This window comes from Canariomyces notabilis, assembly GCF_033297395.1.
Source record: "Canariomyces notabilis strain CBS 508.74 unplaced genomic scaffold N656scaffold_14, whole genome shotgun sequence".
Lineage (NCBI taxonomy): Eukaryota > Fungi > Ascomycota > Sordariomycetes > Sordariales > Chaetomiaceae > Canariomyces > Canariomyces notabilis.
This window is the reverse complement of record NW_027041836.1, coordinates 231,227-247,532: the sequence shown is the minus strand read 5'-3', so window position 1 is coordinate 247,532 and position 16,306 is coordinate 231,227. Positions and strand designations below refer to the sequence as shown.

The 16,306-nt window shown below is 56.3% G+C and overlaps 7 protein-coding genes across 7 annotated transcripts; 3 read left to right on the top strand and 4 right to left on the bottom strand.

The window, feature by feature from the left end:
• Nucleotides 1–182: 182 nt before the first annotated feature.
• N656DRAFT_711184 (uncharacterized protein) lies at nucleotides 183–3,230 on the top strand (the record flags this gene model as incomplete). Its single annotated transcript, XM_064811733.1, has 2 exons — nucleotides 183–328; nucleotides 395–3,230. The coding sequence occupies 2 exons, from the start codon at nucleotides 183–185 to the stop codon at nucleotides 3,228–3,230; spliced, it is 2,982 nt and encodes a 993-aa protein (XP_064669152.1).
• A 589-nt stretch (nucleotides 3,231–3,819) lies between these two features.
• N656DRAFT_141307 (uncharacterized protein) lies at nucleotides 3,820–6,693 on the bottom strand. The gene is made up of 5 exons (XM_064808619.1): nucleotides 5,620–6,693; nucleotides 5,439–5,562; nucleotides 4,931–5,389; nucleotides 4,425–4,880; nucleotides 3,820–4,307 (listed from the first exon to the last, which is right to left on the bottom strand). Exons 1-5 carry the CDS (start codon nucleotides 6,333–6,335, stop codon nucleotides 3,912–3,914), a joined length of 2,151 nt encoding a protein of 716 aa, XP_064669151.1. The 5' UTR covers nucleotides 6,336–6,693; the 3' UTR covers nucleotides 3,820–3,911.
• Nucleotides 6,694–7,055: 362 nt separating this feature from the next.
• N656DRAFT_141157 (bola-like protein) lies at nucleotides 7,056–8,218 on the bottom strand. Its single transcript, XM_064808617.1, has 3 exons — nucleotides 7,854–8,218; nucleotides 7,603–7,790; nucleotides 7,056–7,466 (listed from the first exon to the last, which is right to left on the bottom strand). Exons 1-3 carry the CDS (start codon nucleotides 7,871–7,873, stop codon nucleotides 7,225–7,227), a joined length of 450 nt encoding a protein of 149 aa, XP_064669150.1. The 5' UTR covers nucleotides 7,874–8,218; the 3' UTR covers nucleotides 7,056–7,224.
• N656DRAFT_141152 (NGG1p interacting factor 3) lies at nucleotides 7,698–9,174 on the top strand. The gene is made up of 5 exons (XM_064808616.1): nucleotides 7,698–7,808; nucleotides 7,856–8,091; nucleotides 8,146–8,312; nucleotides 8,365–8,457; nucleotides 8,505–9,174. The coding sequence occupies exons 2-5, from the start codon at nucleotides 7,940–7,942 to the stop codon at nucleotides 9,068–9,070; spliced, it is 978 nt and encodes a 325-aa protein (XP_064669149.1). The 5' UTR covers nucleotides 7,698–7,808; nucleotides 7,856–7,939; the 3' UTR covers nucleotides 9,071–9,174.
• Nucleotides 9,175–9,278: 104 nt separating this feature from the next.
• Nucleotides 9,279–10,530, bottom strand: N656DRAFT_845907 (uncharacterized protein; the record flags this gene model as incomplete). The annotated part of the gene is made up of 1 exon (XM_064819215.1): nucleotides 9,279–10,530. The coding sequence occupies exon 1, from the start codon at nucleotides 10,311–10,313 to the stop codon at nucleotides 9,279–9,281; it is 1,035 nt and encodes a 344-aa protein (XP_064669148.1). The 5' UTR covers nucleotides 10,314–10,530.
• A 499-nt stretch (nucleotides 10,531–11,029) lies between these two features.
• N656DRAFT_755022 (uncharacterized protein) lies at nucleotides 11,030–11,879 on the top strand (the record flags this gene model as incomplete). The annotated part of the gene is made up of 2 exons (XM_064813095.1): nucleotides 11,030–11,428; nucleotides 11,483–11,879. 2 exons carry the CDS (start codon nucleotides 11,030–11,032, stop codon nucleotides 11,801–11,803), a joined length of 720 nt encoding a protein of 239 aa, XP_064669147.1. The 3' UTR covers nucleotides 11,804–11,879.
• A 25-nt stretch (nucleotides 11,880–11,904) lies between these two features.
• On the bottom strand, nucleotides 11,905–16,226 carry N656DRAFT_711153 (TPR-like protein; the record flags this gene model as incomplete). Its single annotated transcript, XM_064811730.1, has 2 exons — nucleotides 11,905–16,048; nucleotides 16,108–16,226. 2 exons carry the CDS (start codon nucleotides 16,224–16,226, stop codon nucleotides 11,905–11,907), a joined length of 4,263 nt encoding a protein of 1,420 aa, XP_064669146.1.
• Between the last annotated feature and the right edge of the window lie 80 nt (nucleotides 16,227–16,306).

Here is a 16,306-nt window from a genome sequence, read left to right as displayed (position 1 = left end):
TCATACGAACAACCGCAGTTTTTACCTCCACCACCCACCACACTACGGCCACTGCCTGCCTCACTCCACTACAGCAGTTATCGTCACTAGGCAGAATAAAACAATAAAACGAGAAAAGATCAACGTTGGCATAATGCGCCAGTTCCGGTAGCCGTCTCAAGCGAGCCAAGAACGTAGCAGCCATGTTCAGTTTCTGCCCGCTTCAAGGCGCCCTGTCCGAATCGACAGCGTCGCAGTCGCTGCTGGAGCTCGATGGCGGTGTCAAGGTGCTGGTCGATGTCGGCTGGGATGAGACGTTTGATGTCGAAAAGCTCAAGGAGTTGGAAAAGTATGTGATTGCCGATGGATTAGATCAACACTCGAGGATCCCAGAGCTAACTGCACCTTCACCCAGGCAAATACCCACGCTCTCTTTGATCCTGCTAACCCATGCGACCGTCTCACATCTCGGCGCATATGCGCATTGCTGTAAACACTTCCCTCTATTTACGCGCATCCCCGTCTATGCCACGAGACCCGTCATCGATCTCGGCCGCACCCTGACCCAGGACCTCTACGCCTCAAACCCCTTAGCCGCGACGACAATATCACCCAATTCGCTCGAAGAGGTGTCGTACGCCTATGCACAGACATCTTCCACTGACCAGAACCTGCTTCTACAGCCCCCGACGCCAGAAGAAATTGCCCGCTACTTTTCTCTGATCCAGCCTCTTAAATACTCTCAGCCTCACCAACCGCTCCCTTCACCATTCTCGCCTCCACTCAACGGCCTCACCATAACCGCCTACAACTCGGGGCATACGCTTGGTGGGACCATCTGGCACATCCAACATGGCCTCGAATCCATCGTCTATGCTGTAGATTGGAACCAGGCCCGCGAGAATGTATTTGCCGGCGCTGCCTGGCTGGGAGGAGGGCATGGCGGCGCCGGAGGGGCTGAGGTGATCGAACAGCTGCGCAAACCGACCGCCCTGGTATGTAGTAGCCGTACGCCCGAGACAGCCCTCGCGCGCGGGCGCCGCGATGAGCAGCTTCTGGAATCAGTTAAGCTCTGTATCGCCAGAGGCGGGACCGTGCTTATACCCGTGGATTCGAGTGCGAGGGTACTAGAGCTTGCTTATCTCCTGGAACACGCGTGGAGGGCCGAAGTTGACAAGGACAACGACGTGTTCAAGTCGACAAAGGTTTATCTGGCCGGCCGCAGCGTAGGAAGCACCATGAGGAATGCGAGGAGTATGCTGGAGTGGATGGACGACAGCATTGTGAGAGAGTTCGAAGCTGTCGCTGGAGGCAGCAGGGCGCCGCCGAACAGCGGCCCGGCTGGCGGGAAGGGCAAGGATGCGGGGCCCTTCGACTTCAAATATTTGAAGCTGCTGGAGCGGAAAGCACAGATCGAGCGGATCCTGCAACAAGCAGCGGACGATGCCGAACCAAAAGGCAAAGTCATACTAGCCACTGACTCGAGCTTGGAGTGGGGCTTCTCCAAAAACGTACTCAAAGCTATCGCTGGGGATCCAAGGAACCTCGTGGTCCTCACTCAAAAACCGAGTCTCAACCCCAACAAACCTTCCATCGCACGAACACTCTGGGACTGGTGGAAGGAGAGGAAGGACGGTGTGGCTGTCGAGCAAACACGTAGCGGGGACACATTCGAGCAAGTTTATGGAGGTGGACGTGAGCTCCAAGTGACTAATGCTGCACGACAGGCCTTGGAGGGAAATGAGCTTGGTGTCTACCAACAGTGGCTTGCTACGCAGCGACAGCGTCAGGCCACCTTGCAAACTGGCGGTGGCGCCACACTCGAAGCGTCTGCCGACGTGGTGGACGATGCCTCGGAAACCTCAACCGAGTCGGAAGAGTCTGAAACGGCGCAGCAAGGAAAAGCGCTCAACGTGTCGACAACCATTGGACAAGCGAGCCGCAAGAAGGTTGTGCTGACGGATGAAGATCTAGGCATTACCATCCTGTTCAAGAAGAAAGGCGTTTACGATTTTGACGTAAGGGGTAAGAAAGGCAGAGAACGCATGTTCCCTACGGTAATGCGGCGGAAACGCAATGACGAGTTTGGCGAGCTCATCCGGCCCGAGGATTACTTGCGCGCAGAAGAACGGGAGGATGCTGATGGCCAGGATGTCGGGCAAGACGGGAATAGGCAAGACCAGGGTTTGGGTAAGAAGCGCAAGTTTGACGATCTCGGCACGGCAGGCAAGGGAGCTTCGGGGCCCAATAAGCGCCCTCAATTGAAACGGGCCTTGTCTGCAGACGAGCCGGACATTGCCGCGCTTTCCGATGGCACAAGCGCCGACGAGCTAGACCAGCTAGAGGACGAGGAGGAAACAGTTCTCGGCCCATCGAAGCTGGTCGTAAGCTCAGAGACCGTCTCGGTCAGGCTCCGCATCGCCTTTGTTGACTTCAGCGGCCTGCACGACAAGCGCAGCCTGCACATGCTGATTCCCCTCATCCAACCGCGCAAACTCGTCTTCGTCGCCGGCGCCGAGGCAGAGACCCTAGCGCTAGCCGCCGACTGCAAAAAGCTGCTCACCGCGCAACTCGGCGAAGCGGAACCGGCCAAGTCCACCGTCGTCGACGTCTTCACCCCCACAATTGGCGCCACCGTCAACGCCTCAGTCGACACCAACGCCTGGGTCGTCAAGCTGGCCGACCCCTTTGTCAAGCGCCTCAAGTGGCAGAACGTCCGCGGGCTGGGCATCGTCACCGTGACCGGCCTGCTGCTTCCAGGCGGGGAAGTCGCCATACAACAAGACGCGGACGACCGCGGCCAAGACACGGCCAATAAACGGCCCAAACTGCTGCCAGAGGCTGCCGGCGGGACAACACCCGACGGCACACCCGCACCACCAAGCCTCACGGGCAGCAAACCGAGCACCCTCCCCACCCTAGACCTTTTGCCCACCAACCTGGCCTCGGCCGTCCGCTCGGCCGCCCAGCCGCTCCACGTGGGCGACCTCCGCCTCGCAGACCTGCGGCGGGCCATGCTCAATGCCGGACACAGAGCCGAGTTCCGCGGGGAGGGCACGCTGCTCATCGACGGGACCGTGGCGGTGCGCAAGACGGCGACGGGCCGCGTCGAGCTTGAGAGCGTCGGCCTGCCTTTGATGATGGACGCTACCGCGCAGCAGAGTGGTGGTGGTGCTGCTGCAGCCGCCGCCACGTTTTACGCGGTGAGGAAAAAGATTTATGAGGGTCTTGCGGTTGTTGCCGGGGCGTAGTACATATCTGAGTTACTACTAGCCATTTGTATTGTACATGTCCGTGTCCATGTATGACGAGATTTAAGAATGGTCCCGGTGGGTCGGTAATGATGGGTTCGTGCCGGTGGGAAAGTCCACTATGTAGTGGGAGGATAGGATGACCGGTGACAGCCGAGGGTGATACGTATTGTGCATAGTAGCATGTTGTATAAGGTTACCGGTAGCTCCGTGGTGGATGTGCTGTATCATTGTTGGGCTAGGTGGCTATGGGTCCAAGATGCGTAACATGGCACATCCAGGGGGTTGCAAAGCATGTTTTTTACAACCAAGGACTTGGTAAGGGAAAGGATATGGGGTTCATGGCGACGGCTCACAAATAAGATCCCGGCTGCAGTTACACACGTCGATTGAGTCTGTCCGATACCCCGGGGCGTCCGTCTCCGATCCCGAGTGCGGCCTCCACCCGGAAAGAGCGGCGCGGACGATGCCGTGAACGGCAAATATGCCGGAGACATTTGCTACATCCAAGTATATGTAAGGTACATACTGTACTTGAACCTACCACGCTACTAGACCATCAGATCCCCCGAGGCCCTTTCCACCTGTCTCTCCCTCAGCCGCCACGGCAGCCATCTCCATATCCCGCCGTTGTCATCCCGGCGCCAAACCCTCGTAAGCCCCAACCAAGGCGTCCTAATATCAACATGTCGTGACTGTTGCTGCAGGTGCAGTTGCTGGTGTGTCATGTGGTAGGAGTGGTGGTACTGCCTGCGATCGTCTCCAGCCGCGCCGCCTGCCGTCGTGGCTATGCCAAAGAAGAGTTGGCGGAGATAGCCGTCGACAAGCGATCCAAATCTGCGCACCATTTGCATCGCCGCGCGGGTTTGCTGTGCAAATGGCGTCAGCTGGGCAGTCGCAACTTTCTTTCTTTATCTTTCTTTCTCTCTGTGGAGCGGTGGACGTCGAGTATCGAGGGGCTTGAGGACTCACTAGTACTAGGATCAGGATGAAGAACGGGATGCAGACGGAGACTAGGGTCACAGCGAAGCGCCAGTCCTCGGGCGAAATGTCGAATTCTGTTATTCCGAAGACGCCCTAACAAAGCTATTAGTGCGTGATTATCCTTGATAGCATTATATGGAATGTGATTATGTGCTTATCGTAGGCGAAGGGGAAAAGAATCAGTGATTTCAGGGGGGAAGGGGAACTCACAACAACAAATGTCAACGGCAGGAAAATCATGGATACATTGGTCAAAATCTTGATGTTATCCCCTTGCTCAATCGCCCTCCTAGATTCCTTCACGCTGCTTCCGCTGAAGAGCTGCTCCCTCAGCGAGCGAATCTCGGTCCGTGTAGTCTCGTTCTTTTCGTACATTAGCTGGAGATCTGCAACAGCGCTCTCGAGGTCCTGGCGCAGAATATCCATCCTCGCAGCGTAGTCGCGCCCCTCTGTGGAGTCCGGATTTGGGTGAGGCCACAACGTCGGGTGCCGGCCTGCCCAAAAGTCCTTGGTAAAGGTGCTGAGGTAGGCAGAGCGCATAGATTTGATCCCCTCGTTGATTACACCTAGCGTGTTGTACGCCCAAAAGTAGCGGCGGGAGTAGGTAAAATTGCTGTCTTCGAATAGGAGTTTATCCCGGAGGCGGACATCGAACATGAATTGGTTCTAATCGGTTAGTCCAACGGGAATTTCTTCCATCCAGGGCGAGTACCTACTGGGGGAGTAATGAGCTTCGTTATCATCTCATTTAGATAGGTGTAACGCTTTACTGCATCGCGATATTCGATGCACAGGGCGTCAAGGAAGGCGTAAGGTCCATTGAAAAAGTGCTTTTTGGAGTCGTCGCTCCTCGTCGAGTGCTGGTCGTCGGGGAAGCATTGGATGTTAAGAAGATGCCAGGGGGCAAACGTGTCGTATATCAGTCCGCTACGGGTCTTACGTTTAACCTTTACTTTGACCGTACCGGTCGGGTCGCCCCCAAGAGAGAGCGCAAGGATAGAACTGCACTCGGTAATGTCAATGTGGTCGGGTGACTTGCGGTCCGGCGGGCGATGGTCGAATGCCTGCCAAGGGGCTGGTGTGAGTCCCTCACCGACGACTGTGTAATATTTGAAGACAAAGAAAAAGCTCCGTTGCCTCAAGTCAGCCGTTTCGAAGGCTCTGTCCATATAGGCCTGCACAGTCAGCACCGTTGATCTGGCTGAGAACCCTAGCGTGACTTACCTTGGTCTTTCCTTTATTCCCAGTGGTAGAAACCAAGTGCTGAAATAGCTCATCCATGTCGAAGTGCTGCTGCATTGACATGTGGGTAGCAGCAAGCATAAGGGGCGTCGGTTCTTGGAGGATACTGCGCTGCGTAAGCGATGTGCTTTTTGAGCTATGGGAATTATTGTTGAGCACTCACGTTATCCTTCCGACCGCGTCCCCATCAGCGTTGATATCCTTGAGAACCCTCCAGACAGAGGAATCCTGGTTGTCACCGTCCCCATCACCAGCACCACCAAGAAATCCCTGGTCGGACTGTATTTGTTTGTGCCGGGGGATGCTATCCATGCCAATTTCCAAGATCTCGTAGGTGGCGTTGGCGTAGGGGCTGCCTTCCCCAGTTTCAAATCCGGTGAATACGCTTGAGATGTCCAGCTCGTCCCTCTTTTGCCAGACTTCGCCGAGAGCTGTGATCGTGTCATGATTTGTCTCGCCAATTGAGCGAAGATGGATGAGTAAACCTTCCTCAGAAAAAGTCTCTTTGAGAAGGGGCCTCTGCACAGAGGGCACGATCGTCTCCGAGGTCCTCGCTGAGTTGGAGCGTATCGGCGGCGTCAAGGGCAAGAAAGGGGGTTCCTCGGCCGGCTCTACTGCGTCAGAGACCGGGGATGGTTGAGTTGTTGGCGAGTCGTTTGTCAAACGTCGCGCTCCAAGACTTCCCGTTGACTGGGCCGACACCTGGCCGAAACTGACGGCTTTGATTAAGGGCGAGGCTGTCACATCGTTGTTGATAAGCCGAGTTGCCCGCACGCTGGCGTTACTATGCACCTCTTGGAGGAGACGTAGGTTTTTGATATACTGCTCATGGTGATACTCCAAGGACCTTATGATTTCTTCAACCCGTGAACTGTTCATTAAGTACTTGGGTGTAGCTTGTTCGGGGGGACTGAAGATATTGATCGACTAGGGCAGTGGGTTTGAAACGGAGGGAGGATAGCTGAACTAGCAAACTTGGGTAGGGAACACCAAGGCATGGGAGCCTGGATTATCTATCGTGACAATGCTAGGCATTCTCGTGCTAAGCCTAGGCAAACCGGCTTGTTTACTACTAGAACTGCCCAAGGCATCCCACAACTCAGCCTCCTGCATCCTCACGGCCGTTGTGCGTGACTAGCCCATGTGCTGCGGTTCAGCGGTTCGAAACGGAAAACCGGTAAGCTTGGGGAAGGCGAATCGCATCGATCGATCCGCGGGGTGCAGCTTGGATCTAAACCTCAAGGAAACGGCGCTAGACGGTTTGCCCAATGGATCAGAGTGAGGCTGGTAGGACTCAGGAGGGGGCGAATTTGCCCTGGTTGACGTGGTCTTGAGTTCCAATGCGGGGATGATGAAGTCTCAGGCTGACGGGAGAACGGAAATAAGTGACTCAAATTCGAGCCTCTTCGTTGTCCACAGTGAGGGGACATTGTTGGTTTGTCAGGAAGATGCTCGGTGTCTGGTTGAGGAAGTCGCTTCCTTCTTACGCGTGTAGGTGGGCAAGTGACTTAAGGAGGCGGGGCTCGGAGCTCACCGATGACCACTCTAGGAAGTGACGGGCCACACCTGCCTTGCGGTACGATACCGCGGCCATTATGCGCGCAGCCTTGCCATGGAAGTCTGACTTCCAGACGGGATGTTCTTGATAATTCAGTTTATTACTAGAACAGTTCACTGCAGTAGGAAGACGATATCAGTGGACTGGTTTCACGGCGGTTGCACACACCAGCGGCTGAGAATGAAATACAGCACCTAATTCCCCTAACCATCATTCCTTTACACCCTCCACTCTGCCACCCTCTGTGCCATCCAACGGAGGCCCTTCATGCCCTCCTGTGGCAGCCTTCTCGTTATTCCACTCCTCTGGCGTCATGCATTTTGCGCTCCACGCATGTATGGACGAGATTTCGTCCTTCAGAGCTCCGTTCACCAGCCGGTGCCGCTTGAGCGAGTTTTTGCCTGCAAACTCGGGCGAGACTATGAGGGCTGTAAATGACTGGCCGCAGCCTCCTGTCAGGTTGAAATAAGACTCTGTCAGTTCTCATCGCAATGGGCTAGAGTGAAGTGAGGGGCTGAGGGCGAAGCAAGCGCCGGCAGGGTTCGGGGATGACGTCAGTGCTTAAGTTGCAAAGAGTTCGCGCCATACCAGACATATCTTGCACTTCTACATGAGTCGCCTTGAGCCGCTCGGTCAGCGCTGCTTTTATGGCGTCTTCTGTTATCGACATCTGAGCCATCGTTGAGTGTGCATGTGGTTTGTGACTGTCGTCTGAGATGGCAGAAAGTTGCCGAAACAGTGGATGTTTATAGGTCCTCTGCATCCAGGTCTTGGCGCTGCGGGAAACCATTAGGGTAAGGGTCTATCTTGGCCATTGGATATTGGAGCTAACTGCTTACAGTTGAACTTCGACGTGCATTGACACCAGCAGTTCCAGTGCTCCTGCGCCAGCTTGAACAGGGCCGTCAAACCTGCAAAGGTCCAGATGAAATCCGTCTTTTCTGCCATCAGAGCCCCAAGACTAATTCCAGCAACCCGGGTGATTCGACCAGCAATTTTTACCAGACCTTTCACGATGGACCAGACACTGCAATGTCCACCATTCACCCAGAAGGTTGTCCAGGCGATGCGGACACTGTAAATGCGAACCCGAAGAATTGCTAGATAGCACAGTTACTGACACAAGATCAGATATCCCGAAGAGCTTGCTGACCGGGCTTGGGATAACGTTGGCTTGCTTCAAGAAAATATCCAGTCCGCTTCCGGCGCCTCTTCCATCGTTCTCCTCACCAATGACTTGACGATCCGCGTTGCCGAGGAGGCAATTGCAAAGCGGGCATCGGTCATCGTGAGCTACCGTACGACGCAACTGCCTTGTCTCAAGTCGGCCATAAGTTGACGCTGCATTAGACCCCTTCATTTTCCGCGGACTCAAGTCCATCAACCTAAACGACCCCCATCAACGAATTGTCTTGCAACTCGCCCAACACAACATAGCAGTTTGTAAGTAACCAGTCACATGCAGAAGAGGCTTGATTGACAATCTATAGACAGCCCGCACACTGCTGTGGACGCCGCACCGGGCGGCCTCAACGACTGGCTTGCCGGGATGCTCGACGACGTGACCAATGTGTCCGCCGTCAAGCCCATTGCGGGTTTCACCCCAGAGGGTTTTGAAGGAGCAGGATATGGCCGGCTTGTTAAGCTTGCCCGGCCTTATAGCGTCGGCTGGATTGCCAAAAGATATGCCGATCGCCTCGGTAGCCTGCGCCATGTCATGGTGGCACGGCCTTTCAAGGGAGTGAACAAGTCAAATGAGATTCGAACAGTCGCCGTATGCGCCGGATCTGGCTATGACGTGCTCAAGGACACAGCGGCGGACCTGATTGTCACGGGCGAGATGAGCCACCACAACGCGCTGAGGCTAACGATGGTCGGCAAGTGGGTGTTGACCGTATTCCATAGTAACTCGGAGCGGCAGTTCTTGGCGGAGGTCCTGCAACCGCGTTTGCAGAGGCTGCTGCGGGAAACGGAGCAGGACGCAGAGGTGTTGGTTAGCAGAGAGGATACGGATCCGTTTGTGATCTGGGATGTAAAAGATCTACCAGACTTATGAAATCCGAACTCAACGAACCAGGAGGATTACTTAGAATCGGTTCTAGGATCGAATCAAGCTGTTTGCTTCCTACCTGGAAATAAGCGATAGCGGACAGTGGGCGCGATAAGGAAGTCGCTTGAATGGATGAATTGAATTAAGGCACAACGTTTTTTCACGGCTTCACGTATGCAGATCCTTCAAGATCCCATACCCATCCATCTGGGCATCACGTCGTGGTGCTAGCAACCGCGCTCCTCTCTCGCTCTTGCCCCCCGTCTCCCGCTCCTTCCCCCCTAACAAGCGCCGCATCCCCCTCCTCAATCAACGCGACCACATCTTCTCCTCCTAAACCCTTCTCCCTCCACCTCTCCAATAACTTCCTCGGCACTTCCCACTCCCTCCTCGCATCCTCCTCTCTCCCCTCGTCCATCAACCTCCTCAACCGCCCAGGAACCTGCACCACCTCTCTAGCCAACATCCTTGTCCTCCTCTTAGCGTCATCACCCCCTTCACCTTTTTCCTCCTCTGGCCGCCCAGCCTCCCCTCGTTCCCCAAGCTCAGCCCTTAACCCCTCCCTCACGGCCTTGGCAAGCTCATAGACGCGTTCAACCACAACCCCAAGCGCCGCACCGCCCATCGTCCCGCCGCCACCATTATCATCATTATTGTTATTATTATTATCCATGGTAGCCCTCATCCGGCGGATGGTCTCGGTCGCGGCGATGAGCTTGCTGTAGTTGTCGTAGACGAGCGCCTTTTTCTCGGCGTCAAGCGCCCGCATCTCGGCCAGCACCCGCGTGTAGGTCCGCAGCAGGTCCGCCAGGGACCCGTGCTCGAGCAGCTGCGCCATATACCGCTCCGCGTCGAACCCGGGCTGGTCGAGCTCGGCTGTAAGCGTGCTGCTGCTGGTTGTTGCTGTTCCTGTGGCAGGGTTGTTGTTGCTGTTGAAGAGGTTGAGGCTGTTGGCCGGGTCGTCGCCATCGGTTATTTCTACCGTCGGGGGCGGCGGCGGCGTCGAGGGGAGGGACTTATTCGCGCGGAGGTTGTAGTACTCGCGGAGGGCGGCACGTTTGGCGCGTTTGTCGGTTGTTGTCGCGGTTGTGGTTGTGGAGGTGTTGTTCCCGCTGGGCGAGCTGGTTGTCGAGGCTGGGATGTCGAGGCTGGGGCGGGATGAGGAGGTGGGTGTGACCAGCGCTTGGGATGAGTTCGCGCGACGAGGAAAGGGCGCGGAAGGGTCCCGGGGGGAGGCGATTGTGGACATGGCGGCGTTGGCTGGTTGAATCAACTGTGAAGGCGTAGATTGTCATGCGAGTCGGCTCTAGATGTGGTGTTGAGGTCGAGGAAGGGGCAATTGTACCCTCGTTGTGTCTCCCGGATGAAGCTTGGAGCTGAACAGAACTGTCACAGAAGCCCTTGGTATGGAGCTTAGTTACAGTGTACGTAGCCCCATGAATGAATGATGAAGCTCTCTGGACAAGGGGTTGAAGTGGGGCTTGGTTTCCGGTTTCGTGGAACAGCGCTAGCCGGGGAGTGGTCCCGCAACTGCAAGGGTCACTTCCCCACAATCCGTGGGGTATCACTGCAGGTACGGAGGTACGGTCGTTGAAGGTACCTCGCAGATACAAAACACATCAGGCAGCTTCTCACTGCTTCACATCCACATTCCCGTTAACGCGAAAGGGCGCCACAATTGAAAGCCTGTTTCAAGCCAAACCTTCATTTCAGATATCTCGGGATTCCATGGTGACAACTATATATCTTCTCTACCTTACGCCTCGATACAATTGAGGCATCCAAACCCAAATGACCATCACCTCCCGACCATCTTGAAGCGTACGGAGTACCTTATTCAAGTTCCATCTAACTGGTGCACTTTCAAGTCTCAACCCTCTTTTGGATTTTACATAAGAAAACCAGAAGAGGCGAGGAAGGAGGGAGAAAACCAAGCACGAAAAGACGGGAAAAACCAGCCCGAAGATGGAAACAGCCCGCCACCTTCAAACCTCCCTCTCCTCCCAATCCATCCCCACCCCGTCCCTACAATGGCTCTCGGACCTAGTCTCCTCACGCTCGCAGCGCACTACAGCGCCACCGCCACCACTCGCCTCCTTGCTAGCAACGGCTCGCGCGCGGCTGCTGGCCGCTGACCTAACCACGCCGGGGCTTTTAGACGCCGGGTACGCGTCGGCGCACGCGCTGCCAGAAGGGTTACAGCTGAGCGGCGTGACGCGGCGCGAGTCGCGGCTCCCGCACGACGTGGTGGTGCAGGTGCTCGATCTCGAGGACGTGAGCCGGTCCCGCTGGGAGCAGGTCGAGGAACTTGAGGCCATCCAGCGCGGCGAGGGCACTAGGGGCAGGGAGGTCATTCGGTTACCTGTTGCTGGGGAGGATGGGGAGGAAAGCGGAGAAGGTGAGGGTGAACAGCAGCAGGAGCAGCGGCAGCAACGGCAAGGGCAGAGCGCTGGCGGCAAGAATTCCACGCACAAGCTGGTGGTGCAGGACTGCAAAGGGCAAAAGGCGTATGCGCTCGAGTTGAAGCGGGTGGACAGGATCGCGGTTGGGAAAACGAGTATTGGGGAGAAGATACTGCTCAAGGCGGGGACTACGGTGGCGAGAGGGGTGTTGATGCTCGAGCCGGGGCAGTGTGTGGTGCTTGGAGGCAAGGTTGAGGCATGGCACCGGGCGTGGGTTGATGGGAGACTGGCGAGGTTAAAGGAGGCAGCGGCCGCTGATGGTGCCGAGAGTGGCTAGCGTTGCTTCAACGGACAAGACGTCTAGTGTTGATACCCATGGTTTTCTTTTGTCTAACCTAATTGTGCATCGCATGATACAGCGAATCGGGACCTGACATCTCATCCTGCTTTGACTACATCTCCCAGCCGTAGCCAGCCGGACTTTTCCCACGGGGCCACCATGATGGCTGTCTGGGCATCCCTGACTCGGCCGGTCCCAGCATATGCCCGCGCCAGTTCTTCCGCAGCGAGGTCTCCCCTCGGCGGCACTCCCTTCAAGGCAACGCGCAGCGCCATCTCGGCGGCGCTCTCGCCCTCTTCCCCTCCGACCGTCCCGAGCTCTGCCCAGCCATGCGGTAGGTACGGGTGGAACATGACATCCGCCTGCGCCTGGCCCGTCGCGAGCTCCTCCGAGTCGCCGACGCCTTTTCCGGACGCAGCAATAGCTCTTAGCACCTCTCCAAGCCGGCTCTGCTCGGAAGGCGTGACCCCTTCGTCGCTCGCCCGCAGCGTCTGGAGTTCCGCCATGACTGCCTCCAAGCTCTCTTTGTCCTCGTCCAGGAGCGCAATCACGCCAAGCAGCAAGACAGATTGCACATGGTCTGGCGCTCGCTCAATGACGCCGAAAAGCACCTCCCGCGCACGCTCCCTCGCCTCCTCTCTGCCGGTAGCCCACAGCACCTGCGCCAAAACACAAGCAACATCGGGATTGCCATCCGACTCGTCAATGGCCGAGTCGAAACAAGCCACCGCATCGTCGATGCGGCCCAGGTAGTATTGCGCCAAGCCCATCGTGACATGGGCACTAAGCCTTACTCTCTTACGCTCTTCTGCCGTCAGTTCGCTGTCAGACTCGTCGCTGCTCAGCTGGAGGGACAGCTCGGCGGCTTCGATCGCCTCCTCGTTTGACCCGGCCGCAAGGTAGGCTCGAGCAAGGTCGGCTTTGGCTATGGCAAACTGCTTCAGGGACTGAGGCGACTCGGTAACCTCATAGTCCGCCTCGACGGCAGCACAAACTTTCTCGAGCGTGGCTACAGAGCGGTTGTGCTCGTGGTTACGCTCCCGGAAGAGCGCGGACAAATGGGCGTAGGCGAGATCCCGGGGATTGAGTCCCTGGAGCTGGCCGAGGGCAAGGATTGGTTGGAGGAGAGCCGTGACGGGTACCTCAGCGGGAGAGGTCAGGAGATGGTCAAACATTGAGACCGAGTAGTGTCGTCTAACCGCTATGGATGAGCTCTCGGCTATGTCCATGGCGTGCGTGAACAGGCCCCGCGCTTCCTTTTGGTCGCCGAGCATCAGAGCCACGAGGCCCTGGCCGAGCCAGGCGTGAGAGTGATCAGGATCAGCCGACTGAGCTCTAGTAAAGGCCTCGTTGGCGAGCTGAACGTCACCCTGAAGGAGAGCTAGCGTTCCCAGGTTTGTCCAGGCATGCGCGCCTCTCTCGTTCAGGTGCAAGCTGCGCACAAACGAATGCTGCGAAACTGCCGGGTTCACGTTGCTGGTCACAACTCCGAGAGCATTCCAGAACTCAGAGTTGCCTGCTTCGAGCTCTATGGCCCGCTTGAAGGATGCTATGGCCGCTTTCAGGTACTTCGTCGACTTCTTCCTCAGCCGTGCGGGAAGACATGTGTGAGCTCGGTACTCTGCCCACCCCAGGTTGTAGTAGGCTACCGCCTGGGCGTGGAAGTCGTTGGCAGAGACATGAACGGCGCGCTTGTGAGCGAGGATTGTGGTGTGAAGGACCCTTTGTAATTCAGCGTCGATGTCCCCGGTGCCGCCGTTGGTTTCCGTCATACCAACCCCATCAATGTTGCTGAGGACCTGATACCCCAAGACCGCATCATCGGTCCCGATCAACTGTTGGACCAGCTCCGTTGGGAATTGAGACGTTCGGTCCTGGACGCTCGAGAATAGGGAGCACGCGTCTGCTACCGCTTTCCAGAAATTGAATGTCTCCTTGATCGTTTCCCGGGCTTGTACCGCAAACTTGATTGTCTCGACGGCTAGGTCGATTGACTTTCCGAAGAAACCCTTGTCTAGGCTATACAAGGCGCTGTCAATCGTCGCTTGCATCAGGGCAATCGCCACACCCGCCTCATCTGGACGGGTTTCAACGATTTCCCGATAGAGTGCAACTGCCTCGTCAAAGTCGCCCAACTCCCGCTTTATGTCGGCGAGGATAGACTTGGTAAACCACGTCTCTCCGGACATGTCAGCCGCGGCTGCACCCTCAAGCTTCTGGGCATTTAAAATTGCCTTGGTTGCCGCGATGTAGCGGCCGGAGCCGTGGTAGCTCTCTCCCAGACCAACCCACGAGTGGTAATCGTCTGGGGACATCCTCAAAGCTGCCTGGAAAGAGACGATAGCCTTGTGGTAGTCCTGCTTGTTGAGCTCGGCGACGCCGAGGGCGGCGAACGGCCAGCTAATGCCCTTCCGCTTGGAGCCAGGGGGAGGCTTGACCTTGCCCGAGTCGACAACTCGCTGAGCGACAAGCTCGACACGATCCCAATCTCCGTCATCTGCAAAGGATCTCGCAAGCCTTTCTGCCGATTGGGTTTCGGAGGGCGAAAGCTCGAGGGCTTTCTGGAAGCATTTCCGGGCTCGTTTCTTGTCCTTAGCATAGTCGGCGTAGTACAAGCCCAGGCTTGTGTAGGCTGGTGCGTAGTTTAGGTTGTTCTTAAGGGCGTCGATGAAGTATGCATAGGCGCCTGTGCGGCTTTTCCTAGCTGCCCTTGACGTGTCAATGTTCCAGACGCAGTACCCGATACGGTACTGCGTCTGTGCGAGTAGCTCCTTGTTTACTTGCCCCTTCCTGGTCAGGGGCTGAATGCAGCTCTCTAACTCGGCTTTGCTGGTTTCAAAGTCACCTTTCAAAGCCTTTACCCAGGCGGCCTCTGTCCTGACACGAAGATTGTCCGGGTCACGCAGCAGGGCCCGCTCCAGAAAGTTGATTGCCTCGTCGTACTCTTCCTCCTCTTCGTAGATCAGGCCCACTCCGATCATGGCCCGGGTCGACGTTGGCTCATGGGCAAGTACTGCGTCAAACAGACTTTTGGCTTCCTGGTGATGCCGAGGAGACTGGTAGAAAACCAGCGCTGTGCCAAGATAAACAGAGAAGGCATCCTCAGTGTTTCTGAACTCCCGGCCCGTCTTGGAGCGCTCCTGGTTCAAATGCTCGAGCGCTTTGCGCATGAGCTCGACATTGCTCTCATGCTCTTCAATGTGCTGATAATATTCTCCTGCCAATCTGTAGGCAAATAGCGAGTTGGCTGTGGCGATACCTTCCATCATCATCAGTAAGCGGTCCTCCTCGGTCAGGGGAACATATGATGTAGGCGCTCCTCCCGCTTCATCGTCCTCGCTTTCATCCTCGCTTTCGCCGCCCGTGGCAGGGGCGGGTTGTCGTGACGTCTCCTTCGGAAAGGGGGAGATGTCGCTCGTCAGGAAGGCCATGATGACTCTGTTGAGATCGCTATCTGGGAAAAAGGCGCAGTACTGTCTGAGCACGGTGACATCCCAATTGCCAATTTCTTTGTGGTCTTGCCAGTCAATTGCAATATCCCACGCGAGCTTGAACGGATGTCCGATGATGACCATGTCGTTGGCCAGCTTTTGAACGTTGGCTGCTTCCCGCTCCTTTTGTTCGCCCGGCGCCCAGGCGAGAAGTCGCTCATAGCAGTATTGTAGGAGCTTTTCCTCGTAAGTCCGGCGCACTTCATCGTCGGATGCCCAGTTGATCAGCTGCCCATAGACGTATCCCAGCCTGCTCTGCTGGTATACTTCCCTTTTGACTTCAAGGGTCACTTCGCTGATCCGTGCACCTATTCGTGTTCGACGCTCTCCAATCAATGTGTTGATTCGCTTTTTCTCTTCTGCCTCGACAATCTGCGCCTGGATCTCGTATGTCTTGGCTGGATTGGGGACACGGCCCTCAAGAGCCGGGTAGATGGGACTTTCGGGTAGGATCAAATCCAAGGCGTCAACATACTGATCGCGACTTCCGTGCGTCCGCGCATGGTCGATGAACTTGTCTACGACATCCTGACACTTGTACATCTCATCGGCATCCCGGTAAAACTCGGCCAGCTTGAGGGCAGCGTGTTGATACTGCTTCAACTTCTTGCCTCCTTGTCGCTGATAGAGCTTGATGAGACCCTGCCATGCTTGCGCGTCGCCGGGCTTGAGCTTGGTGGCAGCAAGGTACGCGGTCTCGGCCTGGTCGACCTTGTTCGTCTTGTCCAGGGCAAATGCCAAGAAGATGTGTCTGTGATAATCAGCAACTGCGGGTGTGTCCAGGAACCTGAAGCGTTTGGCGGATCTTACCCTTGGTAGTTTTTACCATCTTTTTGAAGAACCTCCTCAGCGGCTTCGATTGCCGCATCCCATTTTTGCTGTTTGATGGCTTCATTGACGGCCTTGAGCAAGGCCTTCGTGCCAGACATTGCGAGGTCTGGCGGACTTGTGCGCTGCTTAGTACCAGGCCTGGGTTTGAAGGCCGGTGAAAGCAGCTTTTTAGGATAAA

What these genes read in the sequence shown, in the direction of transcription:
- N656DRAFT_141307 (XM_064808619.1), bottom strand. Translation starts at nt 6,335, where the DNA reads ATGAACAGTTCACGGGTTGAAGAAATCATAAGGTCCTTGGAGTATCAC. An exon ending in GACGCGGTCGGAAGGATAAC is followed by an intron (nt 5,563 to 5,619) that starts GTGAGTGCTCAA and finishes TACGCAGCGCAG; the next exon opens with TATCCTCCAAGAACCGACGC. An exon ending in TGCCGTTGACATTTGTTGTT is followed by an intron (nt 4,308 to 4,424) that starts GTGAGTTCCCCT and finishes TAGCTTTGTTAG; the next exon opens with GGCGTCTTCGGAATAACAGA.
- N656DRAFT_141157 (XM_064808617.1), bottom strand. Translation starts at nt 7,873, where the DNA reads ATGCACGTCGAAGTTCAACT. An exon ending in ATGCACGTCGAAGTTCAACT is followed by an intron (nt 7,791 to 7,853) that starts GTAAGCAGTTAG and finishes GGTTTCCCGCAG; the next exon opens with CGCCAAGACCTGGATGCAGA. An exon ending in AGAAGTGCAAGATATGTCTG is followed by an intron (nt 7,467 to 7,602) that starts GTATGGCGCGAA and finishes TCAACCTGACAG; the next exon opens with GAGGCTGCGGCCAGTCATTT.
- N656DRAFT_141152 (XM_064808616.1), top strand. Translation starts at nt 7,940, where the DNA reads ATGAAATCCGTCTTTTCTGCCATCAGAGCCCCAAGACTAATTCCAGCA. An exon ending in GTCCAGGCGATGCGGACACT is followed by an intron (nt 8,092 to 8,145) that starts GTAAATGCGAAC and finishes ACACAAGATCAG; the next exon opens with ATATCCCGAAGAGCTTGCTG. An exon ending in CCAACACAACATAGCAGTTT is followed by an intron (nt 8,458 to 8,504) that starts GTAAGTAACCAG and finishes GACAATCTATAG; the next exon opens with ACAGCCCGCACACTGCTGTG.